The following is a 27,193-nucleotide window of genomic DNA, read 5'->3' as shown; positions in this document are numbered from 1 at the left end:
TACTGACGTGTTGCATCTGCCTTTAATTTATTCAATAGAAAAGTATTCTTTAAAGGTTTTCAATCATATTTTATCATGATATCCGGAATATGATTTGGAACTCATTTCTAACTTTATTCGGTTCTGTTCAAGATACCCGATTATCAAATTCCGTTTTGAACGTAGCCTGATAGCTTAGTTTTATATGGCTCTTGTGCTTATATATAATTTTCGTTGTTATCATCATTCCAGCTTATAAACATCTATTGCAAGGTATAGGTTACCCCTAAAGAAATCAATAGGAGGGATATACCAGAATCGCTACGCTTCGCAGGCGGGTTGGCGATCGCAGTGTGGTATTATGGTATGCAGAACGCATATTTTCACCTATTCTGGGATATAAATCTATAGACTTACTATTGTTACATAATTACACTAGTAAACCATTTTAAGGAAAAAAATTAAGTAAATGATTTTTTTAATAAAACATGTTCCATTGAAACTGGTTATTGGAGAATAATGAAAAAAAATTGTAAAATAATAAACAACAAAATTTTACAAAACACTGTTCACTTGAGGAGGTTGATAGATAAAATAGTGCAAAGCTATTTCTGCATGCAAATGGGATTGGGGGCCAAGCAGGGGCCACGGCGTACGGTCGGCCTTTCTGGACCTCCTCCCATCTCTGGGAAGAAGCATTCTTTGTAGTGTTTCTTGACGATTTCCATCATTTCTTTCGTGTGGTCCCATCCTCTAGTTTCGACAATTAATTTTAACTGAAAATAAATAATAGTTATTTATTTTAGTGTGTAAGTCATCACCTCCAATTTATCATCATCATTATTTCGATCAATTGGTCTCTAAGAGAATTGGTTGGAAGCGTCTTCCGTCTGTCTTAATAAAGTCATCTTTCCACCTTGTTGGTGGGTGTCCTTTGCTGCGCTTGCTGATCCGTGGTGTCCACTCCTATCTCGTAAGGCTCCAGCGGACATTTGTCTTGCACGTTATTTTGTCTGCCCGCTACCATTTCAGCTTGCCAATTCACTGGACTATGTACAACCAATCCGCGTTAGTTATTTAATTATACGTATTGTTTTAAACTGTTTCTCTTACTTTTGTGGCATTTTTTATCATAAGGCATTTATCATATTTAGCGATCAATTTTGTATGCACTCTACACTGACAACGATATAGATGTTTGATGAAGAATTTGAGCTATAAACGATATTTATGTAATTACTTATAATTTCTTAAAATTGTAATTATACTATATATTTTGTTTGGTTTATATTTTTGAAAATTCCTTCGCATATTCTAAATATATAAGACGGATTTGTACAAGCGATGATAGTGACGCACTTTAGGGCCTTCGGAACATTTTCAATGTCATGTAGCATCTCATGTAGCCTAGTCTAGAGGACAATAACTTTCTAGTAAAAAAATTGTTGGAGTCAAAAAATACAAAACTTAATTTCGCAGCCTCTTTTGATATTAGTTGAAACATAACAGTCTACCTTCCATTTAAACAGTCATACTTTATCGGCCTCTTGCAAACCAACATCAAAATAATCGTTTTATTTATTATACCCGCAAATGAAAAAATAGGTATGTGATTTTGACAAATACCAGCATTCCGTCTGGAACAGCCAGGTTTACTTCACACAAGTCTTTTATTTCAATAAGCATAGAGAACCTCCCTACTCAAAGACACTTCACGCATGAAAAAGATTATATCACAATGCCATTCTGAAATTAGAACGTTAATTGTATACCTCAACGCTGAACACGTCTCCCTTTACCCAGGCGCGTTCAGGTAGACAATCGCGTAGAGTGACACCGCAGCTGGCCATAAGGCTGCATATCTCGGCCATGCCGCCGGGCCGATCGCTCACAGTCACTTTGAACTTGACCAGACGTCCCTCGGCTGCCATACCGCGTTCAAGCGCCCGTGCCAGTATTGTCGTGTCAATGTTTCCACCGCTTAATATACACGCTACCCTGTAACAATTTATACAATGTGATTGGTTATAGATGTAAAAAACTAACTACACTTTTCTCATTACTCTTTTTTTCCACTTCACCTGCCTACTTAACATTACAATTTCAGTTCGTAGCCAATACACCCGAAAGAACACTTCGCTCGAGCAATCGTCTTAGATGTCCCCCAAATAGTACCGCCTTAACTCATTCCTTCTTTTTAATATAAACAATTCTTTTTTGGAACGTACTCCTCCTCGATATTAAGATGATCAGGTATCACTGCGCATTTAAGACGAAGGTTCAAGAGCTGTTGCTTGACAAGATGTCGGAATAATCACGATAACTGGATTTTATTATATTTATATAAATAATAGTATATGAAGATATATAATTATACTACGTAGCTGCTACTAAGTAGTACTAAGTAGCCATCGGGTTATTTATATAAGTTATGTGATTCGTTGCTTTAAATCTTCACCTATATCCAACCACCCTGTCTAAAGTGATCACTCTCAAATGTGTCATATTATTTTTTTCCATAAGAATGTGACAGGTCAATAACTTCTGGAATTACAAAGTCTACAGGGATTTAATTTTATATGTTATAATCCAAGTAAAGTGAAGTTGGTATACCATATATCAAATGACAGTAAATGAGCTATACAACCTTCAATATTTTTTCGGGGAGGACTTATCTTGCTCGTCAGTGTGCGTTAATCGGTGTATATGAATAATTAGCTGATCCTAAATTTTCATCCAAATTAGGTACAACAAAATATTTGTAATGGAAACTATGAGCAAAACAATAAAAAAGAACATAAAAATAATAGGAAGATAATAAACAAAACGCACTCTTTAATGGCCAAGTCGTGCAGTGGTGGCCCAGCGATAGAGGACTAAGACTTGCGACCGTAGGTCTTGGGTTCGATTCCCGGGATCATATATAATTCACACTTTGTGCATTCAGTACGCAGGATTTCCACTGCTTACAATCAAGTTTCCAGAGGATGGACAGCAGCCTCCTGCGTACAGTGCGATCTACCACACTGCGATCGTCAACCCGCCTGCCTAGGATAGTGGTTATGGTATATCCTTAAAGATAAATTTGGAAGAGGCCTATAATTTGCAGGGGGGCGTCTATGGGCTGAATTGTCAAATAGTCAGGAGTTACAGGATTTCAAGAGATACAATCATGTTAACAAAAAATATTTTTTAATTTATTATGCAGGTACTGATAAAATCAGATGATTAATCAAAATGAACTCATGAAATGTCGAACGGATAAAAATTACAGTGAGGTAAAATTATAATACGGAGGACTAACTTTTTCCCTTTTAGGTTGGGAAAGAGACCAGCCATAATAGCAGCAACTGACACCGCACCGGCTCCTTCTACTACAAACCGTTCCTCTTCCACGATGTGCATCACAGCTCGTGCCACCCAATCCTCTTTAACAACGACCTAAGTAGAAAGTAAACAAAAGAAAGAACATATATGCGTAATTTATATAAAAATATGATTTATATACATAAAACTTACACATGCATAAAACATAGGAAAATACAAAACTTAGCCACACATTCACGTTTTATATACGACAACAGCAACCATTCAAATTGAGTTCTGGCTGTTTCAGGTATCTTTTTTATCGGAATGTTAAAAATATATCGATCGACAGATCAAGTATAGGTTGACGTCCCTTTGAGATCCCTGGGAGTTCATCATAGACGAATCCTACTTTATTGATTGGCCGCCCGGTATAAAATAGAAGCTTTTTTTGGATTTTTGACTTTAGTTGTGTAACCTACACAAATTAAGTGTTAACTTAAGTGTCCTAACAATGTTTTTCTTAATCTTTTATGTGTTGTTATAATGCTATGTTATATGAAATGTAACCTTTGTTGAGAATTGTAATGTACGACCTACGATCTTAAACTATATAAAAAGTATTAGAAGTTGCAATCAATTAATGTTTGTTTCCATATGGTCATTAGACAACGTAGAATAACTGTACCAAAAACCGTCCATATTTAAAATTTCTTTCTAAATTTTCTTTTGTTCTTTGTAAACTTTTTAGCATATTATACCACGCAGTTTAATAAAGAATCGTAGATAACAAAACTTATTGGATCATTGAAATTTAGACTTAACACTACTAAGAAAAACTGTAAAGACACTTAGTCTTTACAGTTTTTCTTACTTGTCGGAAATCAAATTTAAGAACTACAATCGAAGTCCAGTTTTTAACTAAAGATACAGCCGTAAGTAATATCAAAATTATTAACAATTTGTTTGTATAAACTAAAACTTAAATTTGTACTAAAAATATAATTTACCATTTTATCAACGATGCCTTTCAAAGTATGGAAGGTGTTCACGCCAACTTTATTGACAGCTAGTCCGTCAGCTATCGTGGTGTCAAGCGGATAAAAAATTCGCTCATTCTTTCTCAAAGACTCTACCATGCTACACGTTTTATCGGTTTCGACCCCCTGCAAAATAAAACAACTTTGTATCTTTTATATGAATCGACAATAATAAAAATATCATAGTTTAAACAAAAGTCGAATAATTCGATAATTTACGTATTTATACATATAACATGTTATATATTCATTTTGATTTCAGTTCAAATGCATATATGAACAAGTAATATTCTGGAGTATCTAAGGTTTTAGAAGTAGATCCTGTGGACCGGAAAACGCAGCGTAGAACGTCCACAAATCCAAAAGGTGGACAGATCAACCTTGTTAAGGTTGTCGGATGACGCTGGAAGCAGACCGCAGCCAACCGGTCTTACAAGAAATCTAAAACCGATTTCCAACAATGGAAGTCTGGCTGAGATGATGATGATGACGATGATGATGAGATAATATGTACTTATTAAAACAGACCGCTCTTTATTTAACTAAAATTTTAGTGGCCCAAATAAAAATTGTACCCACTTAGATTGAAAACATAACTTAAATGTTTGTAAACAAACTCACGTAAATTTGAATGGTGGGTTTAAGATGCTTTGTGCAAACGGCGATTCCAGTAATAAGACTACCGCCGCCCACTGGCACGATTATTGCGTCAACGTCCGGAACTTGTTCCAATATTTCTAAACCAATTGTCCCTTGTCCTTCTATAACATTAGGATGATCATATCTACGAAAATGTTTAATATTAAGTCTCTTATATGTCTTATAATTGTTATTGCAAACATGAAAATGTTATAACTTTAAAATTTAGATGTAAAATTTGGGTAGTAGGTGTAGGACGTGTGTATTGTGTGTGTTATTTCTATAATACAGCGTGATTAATATTATTTACAAATATTTTAACGACGTTAATGAATAGCTCTTTTTCTTTCAATTGATGTATTGTATATCCTATCTAAAAACAATGGTTCAGAAATAATATATAACAATGATACATTACAATTAATTTCAGTTTAATATCTGTCACTGTAAATTTTGTACTGTTAGAAGTAAGAGTCATGTTGCATTTTAATGTTATATATTAAGATACAATACATAATATAGTAAAACAATATTTTAACAGGATGAATAAAATGATGGAAATGCATAAAAGCTTAACCTGGCGAAAGTAAAAATACTTTTACATCTATTATCAGTCATCAATCATTTTGTAGATGTACTAATATTTGGTATTAGTATATCCTCTTAAATGTGTAAAATAAACTTTACACAACTGTGTCTGTAATTTAGACGCCTTGTGGTCGTAGGTCGCCACAATTACTGAATTTATCATAATCCTTGTTAAATGAAATTGATTGTTGCATTTGTATCATTAGTAAGGGGTGCACAGAGAACTTATTGTAGAGTCAACAACAGCAACAACAAAAACCTCTCGACATTTATACGTCCTATGAAGTATAGTTTATATGTGTTAACTTTTTTCTGTCCGCACTGTTACTGTTTACAGCACTATTAGTACAATTACACATACGTTTACAATTACAACTTCTTTATTTATATAATTTATTCATATTATTATTCATGTAGGAACATTTACAACGACCACTTGTGTACATCATAAAAATGCCAAAAGAGTATTATATAGTACACATTAAAATAAGATTAAACTCCCATATAATGGCACCCTTCGATTTAAAGCTATGCGAGAGTTGACTCATTTGAGACTAGGTCATAACAAATTCAGACGAGTATTTTTGGTCCTACTTTTACAGTATCCTAATACGGTAGAACATTTTATTTAGTTCAATTGATTTCTATTATTGGATTATTAAGAGTGTTTGCCGATTCTCGTCGGGCAACAATGGATACAGAGCGTTTCTTATTATTGAACTTTCTTTCTTGTATCGGAAATATATGTGGCAAGCCTTTTTCCTTACAGCTCAAACGATGATGATTGATGGATATCAAGTGTTTGACAGCTAAAGCATTTTGTGACGAAATTTCAGTACAAAGAATCTGAATCAGCAAGTACTATTCTCAGTAGATAGGCGTTAAAATGACGACCTTTACAAGCGAGCAAAAGTAATCGCAAAGGGAGATTACGTTAAATAAAGAAATTATAATGCACGAAAGTGATGTAATGTAGAAGATTTTGTACTTTAAAGATATAAAACTCGTTACCAAAGTTGTAACCTTTATTTATTTATCACGTCACCGTAAATGTAATCAAAAAAACAAAGAGCCTAAGAGAGTAAAGTGTGGTGTATTGATTTTACCTAACATGGCGTTTGTCATGTTATGTTGTAGATTTTAATGCGTACCCGTTGATATACATCATCTTCTTCTCCTTACTTAGTGTCATTGCATATAATTTGGAATCAGAAATATTAGCTCCATGTAGCAAAGGTTTTACGCCAAATTTCGTACATTTCGTTATCTTTGTAAGAGGCGTAACTGTAGGCATCACCACAACACACGGTATACCAAGACGTGTAGAATGGTAACTTAAAGACATCCCGTGGTTGCCGGTGCTGGCCGTAATCACACCGTTTTTTTTCTGTTCATCCGTTAGAAGTAGTAAGGTGTTGCAAACTCCACGTTCCTTGAAACTACGAGACAAATGTAAGTTAATTGCCCACAGGTGATAAAAAATGTGTACATAGTTGCATTATTACCATCCTGTATATTGTAACACCTCCTGTTTAAAATATAATTCCATTCCAAGTGTCTCAGACATATGAGCTCTCTGGAAAGTAAAAAATCATAAAAATACCTATGATCATTATTTCAGCTATATAGCTGCCCACAGCTGGACATGGGTCTCCCCCGTAGGTTACTAATAGGAGGTTGGTAGTGGCCCGAATCCAGCGTTTTCCGACGACTTTAACAAGTTCGTCTGTTCTTGTGGGTGGGCATCCAATGATTTGTATAATGATTTGGTTGAAGTCATACCACACAAGGGGTCCTCACAATAGACCCGACGCAGCGACGGGAAGCTGCCAAAATATCATCGTATCTAATCTTTCTTGGATTTGCCGGGTCACAAAATGGATCAAATTCCGGATCCTGCAAAAAGGTCACAACTCTCTCTTAACCAATATTGTTTATTCGTATAATTCATAAATACTATTATTAGTAAAAAATAGCATTTTAGCGCAGAACTAAAACCAATAATATTATAACATATAGAATAAACAATCAGTAATCAGAAAAACAAACCAGCCATTGCAAAACAATGAAATATTATTGGAATAAAATAGTAAACGACTATTGTAACTATTTACTTACTTCCATTGTTTTGTATTTTTAACACAAAAATTTTATCATTTTCAATTAAATCAAATAATAAAAAAGACAATTCACATACAATGTTTTACATTTAAAATTGATTTAGAGACATGTCAGAGATTACGTGATTTTAGTTTTTTTTTGTAACAAAAACGAACTAATGACGTTTTAAACGACAGATTCAAAAATACTCGAAAAAATATTAGGAATTATCAGTAATTACATTTTTTATATCATATATATTCACAAAAAGAAAATATTATATTTAGGTTTACTATAAGATCAACAATCGGAAAGGTAGATATATGACGCCTATAAATGTGCAGTAGACCCGTACATCGTATCGCGACAAAAACATCCTTCGCATTTTATATGAAATTTCAAGACATATTTATTTACATTTGTGACATATAGGTACCATTTTGTTAGGACGCGGATAGCCATTATAGGTAGTCACATTATGCCGTTGCTCTGGAAATTTTGGGACTTCTAATAACCAATTAAATAAACGGGAAAAGCAATTTTGCCAGTCCTTTCTTAAAGTTAATCAGTCACTGTTAAAGAGTTCTGAAGAGACCGAAACAGGTGGAAAACTGACGATATAAAGTCAGGGGTAAATAACGAAAGGATTATCGCTTCCCAGCGGAATTGTCATTAGACTGTCGGCATCGCATTCTACCCTTTTCTTGTCTCGGATGTATGAGGTGTAGCATGGTTGACCATATTTCTCGTTTTAGGGATTTGAGAATCATTTAGAAGAGCAAGCAATATAGGATGAATCGCTTGATTCGAGCTTCGGCGATGCTTTAACTATCTTCAAGCTGTAGTTGACGCACATACCTTCGATTCGTTTCGGAGATATGACTGATATTCGTTAGTGGGTTTTTGTCAATAATAAACCTGAGTTTGGTAGGGTTGAGTTGAACGAAAACATTGTTACACGATTTTGACTGCAAAGATCACACAAAAAAATGTTTTTGGTAAAATCATGACTTTTATTTTAGAATGTGATAAAGCTTTCATTCATCATAAATTAAAAAAAATAATTGGCGTTTTATAAACTTTTCATGTCATGAGATTGATACTGCAGTTAACCACCCGTTAGAAATTATTAAGAAACATATTGATTAATTGATAATTTACATATGCCCATTTCAGTGTACTACACAGAGTTGACAAAGCTAGCTCATATTGTCAACATCGTTGATAGATTGATTGCATTGTGTGATATTTTATTATAGGTTAATAGTAAAACGAAGCCATTCATAGTTAATATATTTATTTACTATCTACTTTTATACTTTTATTCATATTGTTATTCTCGGCGAATCATTTACAGCGACCACTAGCGTATGTCATGAGAAAAATATCAGAATATACTAATTTGAGCCCTCCTTTAAGGGCACTCTTCTACTTAAAGCTATGAGGATTTCAAACGTACCCTGATGTGAGAAGAGCCTACAACACTTTATTGAATTATTGAATTTATTACATGATAATTCAGAAACATTACATGGGAGTGTATTGTTATACCGTACAAAGTTGTGAGAAAAAGCGTTACTAATTTTATGTAGGACAGAAAGGTATAACAAGCTTATGTTTATTTCTAGTAATTATCCTTATTAAATCGCTACTTTTTTTCTTGTTTTCAGTATTTATTTTAGTATATGGAATCCACAAATACGATATTTTATTTATAGGCAGCGATAAACACAAACAAAAAAATGTCTAGTCAAATCTAAAGTTTTTTGTACAAACAATTATATCTGAATTTGGTTATTGGCCAAAAATTTTATACGTCAAGATACAAAATAATATTACTTAAATTATATCACCAATTCTATAATAATAACCATCAATAATCATCGGACATTTGAGTTTATAACAGAAAACGTACAACTTATTCCATTGGTGAGGTATAACTTCGTAAGGTTACGCGCACATTGGTGGTAAGTTGTTACTTTATCTCAGTCAAGTAAAATATACAAGAGGTGTTATAACATCTTAAAAAAATATTTTTACTCTAGAAATGATTACTTCAAAAATTTAAAACACAGTGAATTTAAATGAAAAAAAATATTAACCATTAAAAACAGCCACGTGTAAACGCAATTATAGTTTTCGGTATTATTATTGACGCTTACTAAAATCACTTGTCCGCTTCATTGGCGGTGCGGTCAAAACAGTGCTGTACCTCCAGCAATTGTAGTATAAAATATACAGTTTCACTGACTAATGTGAAACATCGTCTAAGGAAATTGTGCTATTTCTTCGCGGATATTCGTCGAAGTCGCATTCTCGTGCAAAGTCCCACTCGCGGTACGTGTTGGAGATCACAGCTCGTAAATCTTCCAGGTGTTGGGGTCCGCGAGTTTCGCAAACAACTTTAACCTATGAAAAGAAAATTCTTTCACTGTATTCTCACGTCTCAGTGTAATCATTATTATTATTTTAATAGAAGGATTTCGCATCTCTATTCTATACCAAAATGTTTTATAATTATGGCAACTTTTAATAAATGTACATATGAATATCCTATCTCCTACTATATCACATTGACTTTATAATCGTTATAAACGTCTTCCTTAAACGAAGGCAAACCTCCAGCGACTCCTCGTTCCTGGTTTCCTCTCGTAGAGAAAACTCGAATATAGTCCTCTCCATGGCTCGTTGAGCAACTGTGTTTTTGGTCAAAGAGGCCAATGGAAATATATCTGGTAACACTGGAAAACTGGTAAAACACATTGGTAGCTTAGCATTGTCAACTAACAATATGGAGACAATTAAATACCCAAGAAACAAATAGCCATCGCATACGTTCGTCTACGGATCTGCTCGTTCGTATGTCAATCTCGTAAAAAATATTTTAATGGTACACAAAAATAATAACTCTTGTTATGATGCGAGCGTGTTTTTAAGTTGAGTCGCAACTACACCAATAAAATTCACGCTAAAGTTTTAAATAGTCTATAAGTATATTATCAAAACAAACCATTGCATTTATGAAAGAAAAAAGCCAAAAATTCTAGGCATTTTGCCTCCGCCGTAAAAAAATAAATATTGCCAATACTATTAACCTTCTATCTCGTTTGAATAAAATATTAGAAGGGTGTAAAAATACAGCACCATAATTGACTTTTTTCAATATTTAAGAAATTACGAGTACATAAGTAATGTCAAAAATTAACTTCTTAATGTGTATGTTGTGAAAGTATATATTTTTGATACTTAAACCAACTTTAATTATATAGTATAAAACCGTTAAATGTGTAATTGTTTGTATTTATAGAAATAACACAGAAATTGTACATTAAACGCCAATAAAGCTAATTTCAAATTTACGTTTAACTGAATTTTCCTATTAGATGATGAGCGAGTTCAAAACTTACGCGAACACTAAATATATCTCCGAAGACCCACGCCCGCTCTTGCATGATGTCCTTAATGGAGACGCCAATGGAAGCGATCAGTTTGCACAGTTCAGCGATGCCGCCGGGACGATCGCTTACGGTGACCTTGAACTTCACCAGACGCCGCTCGGCAGCGAGACCTCTCTCCAAACATCGGCCCAGGATCGTAGTGTCAATGTTCCCGCCAGATAATATACACACCACCCTACAAATAATTAAAAATTGTTTTATTTGTTTATTTAATATTTAAGGAAAGCTTAGACTATTCACAACGCTCGTGCAACTGTTGGGGTTTTCAAGTGGTGTCCATGAGCCGGTAGCCGCGGTGTTGGCTGGTTTGTCGTTGGTCCACCTATTGGTTAAGGTAAAGTTAAAGTTACGGGAAGTCTCTGGAATCGAGTCGAGCAGTGTAAGACCGGTCATCGTTACGATCTTTGGGAAAGGCCATCACTGCCTTAAGTCTATCACTGCCATGATGATGATGAAGTGTAGTTAAAATATAATATATAACGAAACAAGTTTGCTAATTACAATCTTCCAATTAAGACATAATTCAGATTTTTTTTCGTGATGAAGATTAATATTTATCTTATATATTTCAGAACATAGAAGATGTCGCAGCACTTAGGGTATTCATTATTTACGTAGACGCTTTAATTATTATAAACAGTGGGCCATAACAAAAAATACATGTTGTATTTTGACGATTGTAAAAAATAAGTTTTGAACTAAGTTTTGGCATTATGTAAATATCATTCTATATTGTAAATAAAAGCCAGGTGATTATTAGTAAATTAGCTGTGGAATTAAGTGAAAATGTATGTTTTTACCGGTATAGTTTTTAACAATGTAAATAACTTTACATTATAAATAATAATGTGCAATATGGAATGTGGATCGTAACATTTTCATAAATCATAAAATAGTAGACGACTGGCAGACCATTCTCTCCGTGTGATTTAATGTCCAAGGCCGGGAATGTAAATTTGTGCCAGTATTTCATCACTTACGAAAACGAGGCGAGTAAATAGTTAGTTATTAAAATAAATTTAATTAATCATAATAACTTTATACTATATACGTATAATATTGAAAAATATGGTTATAAATAGAACAAACAAAAGCTTACCGCAAAAGGCTATTTACTGTTTTAAACATTTCTATCAAAACTCAACAAGGTATACAAAGTAACCACTATTTATGTGATGCGTTCTGCATTCGTCAAATTAAAAAATAAATAGTTATATCTCTTTGTGGTCAAACTAATCTTAATTCTACGCGCTTTATAATTACCATAATTAAGAAAGAGACTTTCAATATTTATATAATAGCACTACAAAATCACTTGGAAAATATTTATGCAATCAGAGTTGAAATAGACAATACATAAAATGTTATAGTTTAAAATGAAGTTTAACTGTAGATAGTGAAGATTCTCGAGAGGCGACCACAAGCCGGTAAATGCTGTGTAGTTTGACTTCCTAACAGGAGGATCGACGACATGATTAAAGTTACGGGAAATCGTTGGATGCTGACAGTGCAAGATCAGTCAATGTAGCGACATTTTTTATATGTAGTTGTAATGGAATAGGCGTTCGTCTGCCATCTCATCTGATGGAAAGTTTAGATGAAGACGAAGGTGGTACACGCACACTCAAAAGACCTGTTCACTCTACTCTTAAAGGCTCTAGAGTTCAACATATGAGCAAAAATTACTCTGGCAGGTCGTTCTTAATCTAGGCGACTCTCACCAAAAACGAGCTGTCAAACCGTTTAGTTCGACTTTTGGAAATGTCAACTTTGGATGAAACTTTTGTCTGCATTTTTAGGAGACCTATTAGTGTTATACAGTAAACTGTGATTGCGCTTTATTCTATATGCGTCAGAAATATTATTTATAACGCATATAACTTATGGTATTACTTTGTAAATAACGGAAAGCAAATATAGTATAAATAAAATGTTGTATACTTCTTGTTAGCGAGCTCAGGTACCAAGCCGGCCATGATAGCCGCTACTCCTACTGCACCTCCGCCTTCTACCACGTATTTCTCCTGTTCAACCAGGCGTAGAATGGCACGAGCAATCCAATCCTCATTTACAGTGATCTGTTTTCAAAAATCAATTATTCCCGTTATTCATATAACACACGTCAAATAAAAAAAGTTGAATGGTCAATGCAAACAAAATAGTTTGTCATCACCATCATGTAAGCCGGAGAACATCCACTGCTTGATTCCGTCACAGGTTTACCATAGGACCGGCTGGAAGCGGTCTTAATGTACGATTTTAAGGTCATCGGAAGACGATGGATGCAGGTCTATTAATGAGGTCTGCCTGTCGTCTGTTCACCTTGTGCGAGAATGTTCTACGCTGCGCTTGTCTGGTCAATGTCAGCCACTCCAGGACCTATTGTTCTGATATATGTTCATATATATAATATATATATATATATTCTATTGATTGATATATGACCTATTGACCTATGTAACGCCCATGATGATGCCTTCGTCTTAGTAGACATTTGTTGTAATCATCATGGATCGCACGAAAGTGCCCACGATTCCCCTCTACACTTGTCTCCAGATGCTGCGTAGCGTATTGATGGTAAGTGGCAATTGCTGGTTAGGCGGAGGGAATTAGACTTGGGCCCGCAATTTGCCTGGGGCTCAACAGGGACTGAATTCAAATTACCGATCATTTGTGATAACTGAAAGTAGATGGGATATGTATTAGGATAGTAGTTTGTTTTTGATTATCTTATAATAATTTACCAGTTTGTCTATCATGGGTTTGGCTGTTACATAGGCGTTGTACCCGACGGTGGGAACGGCGAGGCCGTCCGCAAGAGTCGAGCGGATTTCCACGCTGACAGGTTCATTGTGCTTTATGGCGACCTTCATGCTTGGACATTTCTCCGTTTCCACACCCTAAAAAATTATAACAAGCACTTTTATTATAGTTGGTGCTAAATATCATTAACTTTATGATTTTTATGTTATACACTCACATACTGATAGTTTAATTATTAAGATAAGATTCAGTCGTCGCTACCGAAGGGTGACAATATTTATAATTATGTATACATACAGGTTGATTCATTATAGGTGTACAAGCTTTAAAAAATAGTTCATTTGTACAAAGCTATGAAGCTTTTAAACATATTGTCAATCATTCTGTATAAAGCAATTACTGATATTTATGTTACATTATTTTTTTTAGTAAAAAGCGATTAGGCTATAACTTCTAGCAGTAAAAACTTCGTAGTTAAAAACAGGTAGAAATATTAATTAAGAATAAATTTTATTACGTACAGATAGATAGTAGATGATAATTTACACAACTGACAACAAACGATAGCAAATGAGCATTCACATCTTTAAAGCTTTTACATTTATAACGAATCAACCTGTATATAAAGATCTATAGCTATATTTACAGCTAGCGTTTTTCATCATACGATCGAAGGTTTCGTCATGCCTCGTAAGGGAATACCAAACGTGTTTTAAGTGACAGTTCAAGGTTTACTTACTGTTGTTTGCGCTTAACGAAATATCTATAGAGGCATAGCTTAGTTACTAAATAAGTGATTAAAGATAATATTAATAGCTTTAGCTTAGTCCTATTAATAGCCTTGTTATGTAAGAAAAAATGATAATTCTCTTAAAACTTCTTATTAAACGACTTTGTAAATATTTTTAATAGTAAAAATAAAAACGCCATCAGCTCTCTGCCATCACCAACCCGCGGAAAAACTGTTATTGCCACACCAAGGTGAATAGTTACTTTCAAAGAACTTATATCTGCCTCTTTTTCTTGTAACACCATCACCCCCTTTTCTTCGATTAAGATGATAGAATTATTAATTAAAACATTAATATCTAGTATGATAAATTAAACTATTTATATTTTTAATTATTCGCTTATTTTACATATTAATGTATGAGCCTATCACAAATAAAAATATAGTGCTAAGCCTATGTATAGAATAATAATTTCTTTGTACCATGGAGATAGTACAGTAATTTAACATTAATTAGCTTCAATTATCAACTGTATAGCGTCTCGTGTTGTAATGAAGGTCATTGATATCGATTTGTCACAAGTTTGAATAAGATATCATTCATAAAGATAACGGGTCAAATGCCATCTCGACGCATCTTTAACATAAATTTATATAATTTAATGCGACGCATGTTAATTACGTGTTAGATATTTGTTTATTATTTGTCAGCAAAATGCTTTAAAACGTTTTACACCTATTTCCAATCATTCTGTATAAATTGATCAATCTGTAATATGATATTTAAATTTATTTTTTCAATTAGAATTTAACTGACCAATAACTTTTGGCGGTAAAAAAGTTAACATAGTCAACAAGGACAGACAGTTTAATGTTTTTTATTTAATTATATATGTAGTAATAGTTTTTATTATTCCTGAAACTAAAAAATTTTGGATAAATTGAACCATTGGATAAAGTACATCTTAATGTGTGCAATAGCACATTTGACAGCAAATGTATTATTAAAAAAAAAACTCATACCACTTGCCTGTGGGAGACCCATGTCCAATAGTGGACTAATTAGGGCTGATAAGAAATGTAACTTACATAAATAAGAACGTGTGGCTTTAAATGTTTTATAGCGGTAACCACACCGGCCAGTAATCCTCCTCCTCCGACTGGCACCAGCACAGCGTCGACGTCGGGAACTTGTTCTATTATTTCAAGGCCCACCGTGCCTTGACCGGCCATTATATGCGGATGATCATATCTAGAAATGTAAGAATTATATTAGTCCAATTAATTAAGTCAAGTATTATGATTTAGCAGGTCGCTTTCAACAGATCTTATTAAATATGTTGGGGATCTATTTCCCACATTGGACCTCTTATAGCAGAAATCATGATTTTACGCGGAAATCAAATGTTCAGATGTACATTTTTCTTAAGATATATATTTTTTAAATAAGGGTGGATATAGTCAGCTACTAATGAATTAATTTATTAAAAGAAATTTTTAGGTGTTAACACTATTGTATACGAAATTGTAGATATGATAAAGGTAAGAGATAAAAGAACTCCATGCCAGTATATAATAATAAATTTAAAAACGTTATACAAAGTTTTCGATTTTTATACCGAATGCAACATCAAATTCTTCTCTGTTATAAAGGCGCGTAAATATTATTAGAAATGACAAAAATAATAAAATGCTGTATATCATATTCATAAGTGCGTATTTTATTAAATAGATAAACATTAAAGATAACCATGACAAGATACTCGTATACAGTAATAAAGGAAACAAACTGAAAAAAGGTTTTGATGTATTTTTGTTATTTTAAATTGAATTCAATGTATTCGTGTGTATACCGCCTTCTAACGTTTGCGTTACATTGCTCTACGACAGATCACATATCTGTCATAGTGTATTTAAATGCTAAAGAAATTCGGCCAATTTTTAGGTTTTTAATAAAATCTATATCAGAAACATACTTTCTTATATTATGTTATTTTAATATACTATTATTTTCCTCTGGTGAAGTTAGATTATTATTGAATTATCAAATATATTATGATATTTGAAAATAAAACAGATATTTCTTAAAAAAACTATATAAATGAAAATTAAATTATATTCACCCATTAATATACGTAAGACCTTTTTCTTTGGCCAAAGCCATAGCGTGATATTTGGCCTCTTTCATATCGTCGCCGTGAATGATGACATTAGCACCGTACGAACGACAATTTTCTATCTTCATGATCGGAGCGACATTAGGCATCACCACGGTGGTTGGAATATTCAGCAGATGGGCGTGATAGCTCAAGCCCTAAAATCAATACTATTATTAAAAGTTGTACCGTCTAGTCTGTAAAACTAATATCTGTAAACCTTTCATTTATTAATTCACAATTAAAAACAGTCGCTCAGCGAGCCATATAGAGGGCTATACTATAAGATTTTTTTTACGAAATCGAATTAGGAATGAAAAGATTTGTAGATAAACGAAAGTAACCGACATAGCCCAGTGAATGGACAAGTGTCGCGAAGTGGCAGTAGTCGGCCAGAGCTTTAAGTTTCTGGATCAGGATCACCACGGATCGGCAAGCGTAGCGTAAGATATTCACCTAAAAGGTGGACATACAACTTTAATAAAGACGCTAGATACAGGTTGCTTTTAACGGGTCTTATCGAAATTCTCTTAAGGGACCTGCAGTGGACGCCTTGTGACTGAAATTATGATATTTATTAATTGCGAAAAAAGAGTCAAGACAAATTACACTATAAAACATGTTTTTTTGATTTAAATTAAAATTAAACTTAAATTATCATCATCGCTTCAACGCATATGCCTCCCCAAAGATTGCCACGATGACCGGTCTTGCGTTGCCTTTATCCAACGACTTTTTGCAATCTCAACTATGTCCACACTCCACCTAATGAGGGGCCTACCCACGCTAACTTAGCTTAGAATATACATAAACAAGATAGCTAAGATCTGATAACTCTCACCTGAGAGTGATTGCCCAGTGAAGCGGAAATGACGCCGCGCTCTTTCGCTTCCTTTGATAAAAGCAACAACGCATTACGTGCGCCACGCTCCTTGAAACTAAACAAAACAAATACACGGAAATCAACAAATATGTAAACATAATCATATCAGGAACGTACTGGTTTTTAACTGTTCATTATCAATTATTGATTAAATATTTAAATAATAATATGTACACGTAGATATGGGCACGTCTACACGTAAAAAATTTTCGGGAGAAAACTACTGCCTAAAATCAATTTCACTAAAAATCTTAACTTTGGGTGGTTTATCGGGTTGACAGTTCTTATTCAAGCGAAAAGCTGCCACTGAATACATTTCATCGAAATCGTACGGTTTATTTGTGTAATAAACTTTATAGCATCACCAATAGATGGACGGATAGGTGACCTTGGTAAATTCGACAGGAGACGTTGGTGGTTGATTCCAAAATATCATATGGAAATCTATGGCGAAAGGCCGGAAGTCTTATGGCCAAAATGACGGTTAACAAGATGGTTGTATACGTCAAAAGAAAAAAATTGTTATAATAATTTTAAAAAGTATAACGGGGGGTCTCATCGTTCAACGTTAACAGAAAACTATAGAAAAGAAATAAAAGAACAAGTAGCGGGTAGTCAATGTGTAAACTGTAAGTGCTGCATGTACAGGAAATAGGAAATGATTATTATGAAAATTTAGTCCCTAATTAAAATGAAGGTAAAAAGGAAAGTAAATTTGTAATAATCACTTGCGGCACTCTGATTGAGGTCATCGACACATGTGATATTGGGCGTGTTGTTAAGCCAGTGGATTCTGACAACGGTTCCGGCATACTACACATACAATAACACTACGATCATGTTCTACTAGATAGTCTCATGTGAAAAAATTATGAAAATGAAATACTGATGATATAATTAATATATAATTATTCTTCATAGACAATGTCAATAAACAAAATTTTGCAAGAAAGCGGCAAAAACTTCTCTTTTCCATAACTTTAATTCAAAGTTAAAATGAACTTTTAAAAGTCACGGTTAATTATCTACCGGTAAATCATAGCAACGCGTGATCTTTTCCAAGTTCCTATATAATAACAATAATTAAGATGCGTACTCAGTTTACAACGTATTTCAACAAAACTTGACAAAAAATATACAAAGATATCTATAATTTAACTTCATAAAGAATAAATAGTATTTACCTTCCTGTGTATTGAAGAAAGTCATTTTTTAAATAAATATCCATGCCATATATAGAAGACATGTGGGATTTCTGAAAATTATAAAATTCTATAACCATTCACAAAGAGACAGACTTCATAAAAAATTACATCATTGGTTACTTATAAAAAAAACTCACCACGCATGGCGTTTTTACAATCCCACTCTGTATCCTAAAGGCAGCGGCTGAAACATCTTCGAATGAAATTTTCTGCGGATTCTCTTTGTCACACATAGGATCAAACTCGATCGTCTGAAACACCATGTTTGCTTGTATACTCCTATCGCATTATTTGCCAAATATAACTAACTTAGAACGGCCGCGACTAGCGACTCACTGAAGGCAAAATCTAACTTTTGCGCTATATAATGAGCAGAGGGTTAATAGGTGATAGAGCGTATCTACAGTATGGGAGGTCATTTCGATAAACAATAAATACAGAAATCAACACAAATTGCTTTCATCTAAACGTTTTATTAAAACTTTTCTTACTGTTGGATTATTCTTGTATGTTTCCATTTCTGCTCAATATCTTACGCAAAATCTGGTTTGTCCTATCACACCACTGATCGCGCGAGACTGAACGTTCTGATTGCTTTTACATAGCCTTTATAAGTATAAGATAAAAAAATTGCGTAAATGTACATACAAGAAGTTTAATCATTAAAATGCATTTATTAACGGAAAAACGCAATATCGATATGTCGTTCGTGGCGAAAATGTAAATTTAGATGAGTATCTTATATATGTATATGTCACTTATAATTTGTTCCTAAACTTGATTTTTCTTTATTGCGACCTTTTTAAGTAAAGTGGAAAAAGATTATTTGGCGTCATTTTTCTTGGGCGACCATTCAGTGGTGCCGATATGTGTAATGTATTTTGCAGCATATCATAAACAAATTTCAATTAAATTAATAACAAATATTAAAATATTCCTTAGATAACGTTTGTGATTTTTTGAGTTACTTATTATTGTATTTTCAACACTATTCTTTCCAGTTATGTAAAGTGTCATATATATTTCGCTTCCGTCATAAAATATTGTTATCACATTAATGATAAATTTAAGAACATAATTAGTATTGTTAACTTTTTCGGTTTTTAAGACACTAAATTTTTTTCCAGTTATGTAATGTTATTGTTTGTATGGATAGATGTAAAGCTCATTTTCAAAAGCTTTATTGCTTTTACTCCTACATATTCAATCTACCTGTATAAAGTAATTACTATGAAATGAGTTACATAATATTTTTAAAATTGGAATACGACATGCGAATAACTTCTGGCAGTACAAAGTTTAGACGAAAAGATAGCAAATAGAAATTAAATTTAATAGTAATCACGATTTTTGAAAACTTTTCCCTCGTTTTATTTCGTTATTACGTCGTATAATCGCTGAAACCATTTATTTTTTAAGAGGTGTATCTTTTATATTTATCTATAGCAAATCGTCCTGTAAACAGTGTTGTTCATATTTGGCGATACATTATAAATTATCTTAATAATATTTTAAAGACATCTTTAAGGTTCCGTTATTGATTTTTAGATTACTTATTATTGTATATTGAACATGTTATTTTTGCTTCATTTCACATTTTATTTTAATTAATGATTTTAAACCATAATCATTACTGTAAAAGTGTAATGAAAAACTTTATTTTACATGCGGAAAGATCATTCAATAATTAATTTATACATATATTTCAATAACAAGAAGAGAAAGTCAAAATTTACCGAATGATGTATCTACATGTACTTAACTAATAGCAAAGTAATACAAGAAGGGATTGATTTGCTCAAATAAAAATTAAAGAATAAGAGAAGAATTGAGTCAAATCACTGTTACATAAGAACTTTCCACTAATGTATTGACACATTTCGATATCTCTGGAACAATAACGCTTAATGATATGAAATTTGGTAGGAATGTTCCTTGCCCCCTAATATATGCAGTTAAAACTAATTTTGCGAAATGCTACTCATACTGGTGTTGTGGGGGCGAGCATCTAAATACTTATTTTAAAACTACAGTCCTTATAAGTATAAAATTTCGCTTGAACATTTTTTTGGCATATTAAAATTTAACATAAATTGATTTTATGAAATACTACCGACAAAATGTAGTGCTAGTCACGCGGGTGCGGATAGCTAATGTCCAAAAAACTTAACGTAATAAAATAAGTTTTAAAAACATCACTCGAGTAGCCGCTCGGATAGAAAAAGGCTATTCCCGGTGGGTACTAGGGGACCGTGTCTGGAGGCACCGGTCATCTACTTGAGGCTTCCACACCCTTCGGAACAGCTGAAATAATATGAATAAAATTTGCCTGCCTGGAGGAAGGTGAGGAAGCCCGACTTGCAACCGCGGCAGCCGCAGAGAGGATAAGATGGGTGCGGCATTCTGTGTTACGCAGGGCGCCGCACAATGCACTGTAAAAAACTCAAGCTGGGCAACCTCTGCACTGTATACCAGGCAGTGTCTGTGTCTGTGGCTCAGCGGTGTACCAGGCTATGGCGCACTTGATCGTCCGCTGTTTCGCATTCGGAAGACGGGGAATGCAGTTTGTAGATGGAAATAAGAGAGAGGATTGAGGTAAGGAACATCGCATCCTTGGTGGGCGACGAAGAACGTCGCCCTTCGTTCCTAAAATTCAGCAACGCGATTTAAAAAAATTTAATATAGGTATTATATTATAACTAGAAACTAACTAAATTGTAAAAATTGTTAAGAAATGTAACTACATAAACAAAAAGGAGATATAGAACCAAAAACAAGAATTAAGTTGTACTGCGATGTAAAAGGAATCCTATTATGATATTTAGGAGCGAAGGAGAAGCAAGAAAACTGATTTAGAAAAGAAGTAAGCCAGAGGAATGTGAGATATTGTAAAGAAAAATAGAGGAGTCTATGACTGAGACTGTGAAGATAAAAAGGAGAATAAAAACTAAAAAAGGAGTAAAATAAATTATTGAATTGTAAAAAAACCCTGGCTCTCCCAAGATAGGGGTGAACGAGAGGTACCCAATAAGGGAACCATATGAAAATAAAAATAAACGGTTGGACTGTTATCGATCTTGTGGAGCGATTTTATAATAGTTGTATTTAAGGCAACAGACGGACAAGTAAGTTCGCCGAGCCGCAAGTACACGAACTTACTGAAACTACTTTCATAGTACCAGTGTTGATTAGCGTTAACAGTGTTGATTATCATCTGATAGACCTAATATCATTTTACGGTTAAAAGAAAACATGAAAGAAAGTTAAAGCCAAATCTGTTGCATAATTTTCAGTTCACATTGATTTGCATTTGGGAACATAAATATGCGATGGCATTTTATTCTTTGTAATAAGTGCTGATAGGGTAATGTTTAGAGTTGTTGATGTAATTAACATTTTGTTTTAATTAAAATTCGACTACGTCATAATCTCATTCTTTCAATATGGGAAAGTTTATGATAATTAATAGATAAAACTTCTAAAACTGGCCTTAGAAAGATATCGCACACCATGATTCCAAGGGACAAAAGAAAAAAATGATTGAATATGAACGAATAAATATATAATATGATGTGCTACCGTTTGATTTCAAAGATTACAGACTGTAAGCCTCATTGTTTTTGATACTTTGATTAAATATGTGATTATCATACGTTTGATCGAAATATTTTACAGATGCAATCGAAACATTCAAAGAGTTAAACATATTAGTATATACAGTTTGAAATACAATATATTACAAAATTAGCTTCCATGACAGGTTATTTTCTACGAAATTACTGCAACCTTTACATTGACTAAGTAATGTTCGCCGTCATCATCAAGACAACAGGTATGTTCCTATATAAAATGGATCCTTTGTGATTATTCCTATTTTGTTTGGAATTATTAAGATTTATTTTATTGTCGTCATTGTAGTCATATTTCATTATTTTAACAAGTAGTGCTGTTTTTCTGAAAATAAAGATACAAATTCATATCCAGGATTGAAATTCAAAATGTCTTTATTAAATTAGGCATTTACTTGCGGTCTTATATCGTCGATTTTTTTAACACTTTAAATAAAAAGAAAGCTACCATCGGCTCGAAACGCTAATCTTTTGAGAAGAACCAGCTAAAAATTTAAAAGTTGCCTTTATTACTGAAATTTAACAATTTTTTTTCATGTGTATTATAATATCAATCATGTAAATGAGTCAACAAACTAAATTCCACACATTTCTATGAACTAAAAACTCTTGAACAGCTATTTAATGGATTCAGGCGTTACATTGCGGAAGTCCATCCTAAATAAGAAAGGACCAATATCTAGCCACCTCCGCACATGCATCTTCAGGAGCTGTTACACAGATTAGTGCTTAGAGACTCGGTGTCTGAAGATGCCCCGTGGAGGGGTGAAACACGTGTTGGGTGAATTTACGGTGGCGGTTGTGTAGTTGGCATTGTCTGTCGCATGCGCATTTACGAGCGGGCTGGCGGGCGGTGCACTTTCATGCACGACAACCACTGCATGTGCGGAGGTGGCTAGATATTGGTCCTTTTTTATTCTTGAACAGCTCTCGAACAATAAGATTTATTTACACAAAAAGTATTATCTTTTTGTTCCAAATTTAAAACTAAGAAACGAAAGGTCTGAGATATTTTGCGGAACTTTATTACACCCTTGCTCATCTAGTATTAGTTAACTTTTAAAAGACGAACATCGTAATTAATCTTTTTTATCGTAGATGTAAACAGATTGTGACACTAATTTGTGTGCATTCTTGTGTTTCTCTTCATTTTAAATTCTTTTTTTCTTAATTGGTACGTAAAAAGAATATCTAACGAACAAATTATTTTAAATTTCGCTAACTTTTACTAGTATCAACTTTCAATAGACAATTTTTTATGAACTGAAAATAAATAATTGTTGTTAACACTAAAAGCCTTCTGATTTCCTTTCCTTATTTTGTAATTTCAAAATATTCCTTTTACAGAGAAACTTAATAATATTCAAAATTTACTACGCGAGAATAATGTAGATTGAAATCATTTTTAAATTTTGAATTATTATTAATTCCAACGTATTTATAAAACAAATATAATTTTTTTTATCACTTTGACTATAGTAACATTGAAATCTGACGTCGTTGTCAAATTATAAAGCTCTAGGCGCTAAACGTTTATAGAGAGTTCTATTAGTATTATGATTAATTTATAGTAAATTGTTAACAATAAGTTGATCTATTATCGTGTTTTTCATATAACGGCTTTTCAAAATGCCATACGCAAATCAACCATCCGTGCATATTACAGAATTAACAGATGACAACGTAAAGTTTGTTGTAGAAGACACTGAACTCAGTGTCGCAAACAGTATGCGACGCGTGTTTATAGCAGAAACTCCCACAATGGCCATCGATTGGGTTCAGCTAGAAGCAAATTCAACTGTTCTCAGCGACGAGTTTCTTGCCCACCGCATTGGACTTATTCCCCTCATTTCGGATGATGTTGTGGATAAGATACGTTATTCCAGAGACTGTATGTGCGCCGATTTTTGTACCGAATGCAGTGTAGAATTTACATTAGATGTGAAATGCACTGATGATCAAACAAGACACGTAACCACTGCAGATTTAAAATCAAGTGACCCCAGAGTTGTTCCAGTGACATCACGGCATAGAGATGAAGACCAAACAGATTATGGAGAAATTGATGAGATTCTCATTATTAAACTACGTAAGGGACAAGAATTAAAATTAAGAGCTTATGCCAAGAAGGGATTTGGAAAGGAACATGCGAAATGGAATCCGACTGCTGGTGTTTCATTTGAATATGATCCTGATAACATGATGAGACATACTTTGTATCCTAAGCCAGATGAATGGCCTAAGAGTGAACACACAGAACTTGAAGAGAACCAGTTTGAAGCTGAATTTAATTGGGAAGCAAAACCTAATAAATTCTTTTATAATGTAGAGTCATCGGGAGCTCTAAAGCCTGAAAATATAGTGCTCATGGGAATTGTGGTATTAAAGAATAAATTGTTAAATCTTCAAGTACAGTTAGCACAGGAAGCCCATAATGACGCTTTAGCAATTAACTAAGATTTATCATGTATGATTAATTAATTTTAATAAATATTACAATATTTATGTTTCGTGTTATTACCAAATTTCTCCTACTCTTACTTAAACTTGATGTCATTTGGAAGGTAGAATAGATGAAATATCCATATATTATATTATTCTCATTTTCAGTGCAAAATGACTGCAGTGTTGCTTGGTTATGGTTACAGAATCTAGCCCGTTGAGACAAGACAAATAATTCTCATGTATGAAACACTCAAAAGCAATTTAATATCTTTGATCTGATTATAATTATAAGATAAAAGGTGTCAAAGAAGCTACTTCCTATTAAACTTAAAAAACCTTAACTCGTTTGCTACCAGGGTCTTCTGGGAAAAACGTCCACAATAGCCCAACATTTTTTTTGTGGTTATATTAAATGAATTGAAATAGATTTTACGTATGTATATTTAGAACAGTCTAAAAAAGTAAAATAAGTATTCTTTTAAACTGACCCAAATATGTGACGCTGGGCTATAGATAAAAACTAAACCCTGTAGCCCACGTGTCACATATATATGACACATTAAATTATAAGAAATTGATTATAAGACAAAAAAAAATTATAAATACAATTTATCGATATGAAATTCATTTTATTTTGTATGATAAATTTTAAAACATTTGTCAACGCACAATCCAATCGGTTGTCCATTGTTTGTTTTGCAAATCTCACAGGCGTAGAAAGTAGCTTTGCGTTGTTTGTTTTTGGCACATACATGGCATCTAACTCTAATTATTGAATTTGACGAGCTGCTCATTTCTTCACAATCCGTAATAGAAAAATTATCAGTTGGATCTGGTACTGGTATATTCTTATTAGATTCCATGTCATCACTGGAATATATTATGCATCTGTTCTTACGAAATCTGGTTTCTTACGAAAATTATACATTTTGTTGAGGGATATGTTTCTGTTAAAAATCTTATTAATTTGGCTTCACAAATTCTTTTTCTTTTTAATTTTAATTTATTGCCTACTAATTTCACTAACCTTGCTTAACCGACCTATTCAACTGCTATAAAAACTGTAAATAATCTAATACGAGAGCAGACCAACTACAGATTTGATGCATTTTATAGTTTTAGAACTTAACAATTTAGTTCAATACTCAACATGTTCAAACATGCTTTTGTAAATTATACAAAAATATCTGTCACATATATGTGTCGCCGGGCTGTGGTAAAGAAACGCGGTGACACATATATGTGACGATTGGTAGCGAACGAGTTATGAAATTTTATTCCACTTTAAAATATTTGTAATGAACATACAATCCATAAAATTGTTTGGTGGAAATAAAAAAACCTTTCTATACTTATATTAGAATATAAATATATTATTGTATTAATGTAATACTGTGTTCCTGCTATGGGTACCACGGAGACATTACAAATTATTGTAACCTTGTTAGTTTATTACTGTTTCATTACAGTGTTTACTTCTTCATTGCAAATTCGTCCAACACATGCTTACTATACCTAATTTGAAAATGGGGTGTAATTTATGTTAACAATTTTGTTGTAGTATAGAACTACTAACAATCATCATCATTTCAGCCATGGGACAACCACTACTTGTAAAGGACCTCTCCCATAGATTTTTAATAAGGTTGGTAAGCGGCCTGCTTTCAGTATCTTCTGGTGTACCAAACACGTTTGTCTGTTTATCTGTGAGTGGAGATCTTACTCTGTGCACTCCGTAGTGCCATTCCAGAATTTTAAGGCTCCAGCGGTCATTTCTGCGCGTTATGTGCCCTGCTCATAGCAATTTCACTAGCCTACTTTAAACAGACATCAATCCATTACTTTGACTGTGCCGCTATACATAAAAATATGTTAATTGTAGGTACTGTCACCAACAATTTTTTTGAGACAGACACGCTCTTAACTATCTTGGCTTACAAGGAATTTCGTATGCAAACAAGAACGAACCGTCCGCGCTGACGAAGACTGCTAATAACTTATATGGGGTGACAACTCTATATAATCGTAAATAGAAATGTTGCTGGAGTTTCTTCCACCACTTCTTTCAGTGCTAACGTCTTCTGTAGTGGTAGTAATATTAACTCGGCTATGGCAATCAACGTGGTGTGAAATCGAACCGGTGATAAAGTAACACGCGAGCCGAGGTTCCCGAAGGAGTCCTGGGGCTGTTACAAAAAAAGGTTTAGTCCTTCACCTTCCGGCCTCTGCTTCTAAGGCGGTGTGTCGCGACCCTGTCGCCACTTAACATTTA

At 33.5% G+C, this 27,193-nt stretch overlaps 3 protein-coding genes across 3 annotated transcripts; 1 reads left to right on the top strand and 2 right to left on the bottom strand.

Moving 5' to 3' along the window:
* Positions 1-584: 584 nt before the first annotated feature.
* LOC137919696 (L-threonine ammonia-lyase-like) lies at positions 585-7,757 on the bottom strand. Its single transcript, XM_068762848.1, has 9 exons — positions 7,671-7,757; positions 7,335-7,448; positions 7,058-7,128; positions 6,704-6,991; positions 4,947-5,109; positions 4,296-4,451; positions 3,284-3,420; positions 1,752-1,977; positions 585-755 (listed from the first exon to the last, which is right to left on the bottom strand). The coding sequence occupies exons 1-9, from the start codon at positions 7,674-7,676 to the stop codon at positions 585-587; spliced, it is 1,332 nt and encodes a 443-aa protein (XP_068618949.1). The 5' UTR covers positions 7,677-7,757.
* A 1,175-nt stretch (positions 7,758-8,932) lies between these two features.
* Positions 8,933-19,418, bottom strand: Srr (Serine racemase). Its single transcript, XM_068762835.1, has 10 exons — positions 19,339-19,418; positions 18,985-19,098; positions 18,827-18,897; positions 17,601-17,697; positions 16,727-16,917; positions 15,693-15,855; positions 13,855-14,010; positions 13,052-13,188; positions 11,060-11,285; positions 8,933-10,061 (listed from the first exon to the last, which is right to left on the bottom strand). The coding sequence occupies exons 1-10, from the start codon at positions 19,363-19,365 to the stop codon at positions 9,903-9,905; spliced, it is 1,341 nt and encodes a 446-aa protein (XP_068618936.1). The 5' UTR covers positions 19,366-19,418; the 3' UTR covers positions 8,933-9,902.
* Positions 19,419-24,005: 4,587 nt separating this feature from the next.
* Positions 24,006-24,966, top strand: Polr2C (RNA polymerase III subunit RpII33). Its single transcript, XM_068763131.1, has one exon. The coding sequence runs from the start codon at positions 24,106-24,108 to the stop codon at positions 24,931-24,933; it is 828 nt and encodes a 275-aa protein (XP_068619232.1). The 5' UTR covers positions 24,006-24,105; the 3' UTR covers positions 24,934-24,966.
* Positions 24,967-27,193: the final 2,227 nt, after the last annotated feature.

The sequence above is a fragment of the Battus philenor genome, unplaced genomic scaffold (assembly GCF_028537555.1).
Source record: "Battus philenor isolate CCGP_79_NKW_IND1 unplaced genomic scaffold, ilBatPhil1.0.hap1 SCAF_17, whole genome shotgun sequence".
NCBI lineage: Eukaryota > Metazoa > Arthropoda > Insecta > Lepidoptera > Papilionidae > Battus > Battus philenor.
The sequence above is the reverse complement of the archived record's forward strand: the minus strand, read 5'-3'. Positions and strand labels throughout refer to the sequence as shown.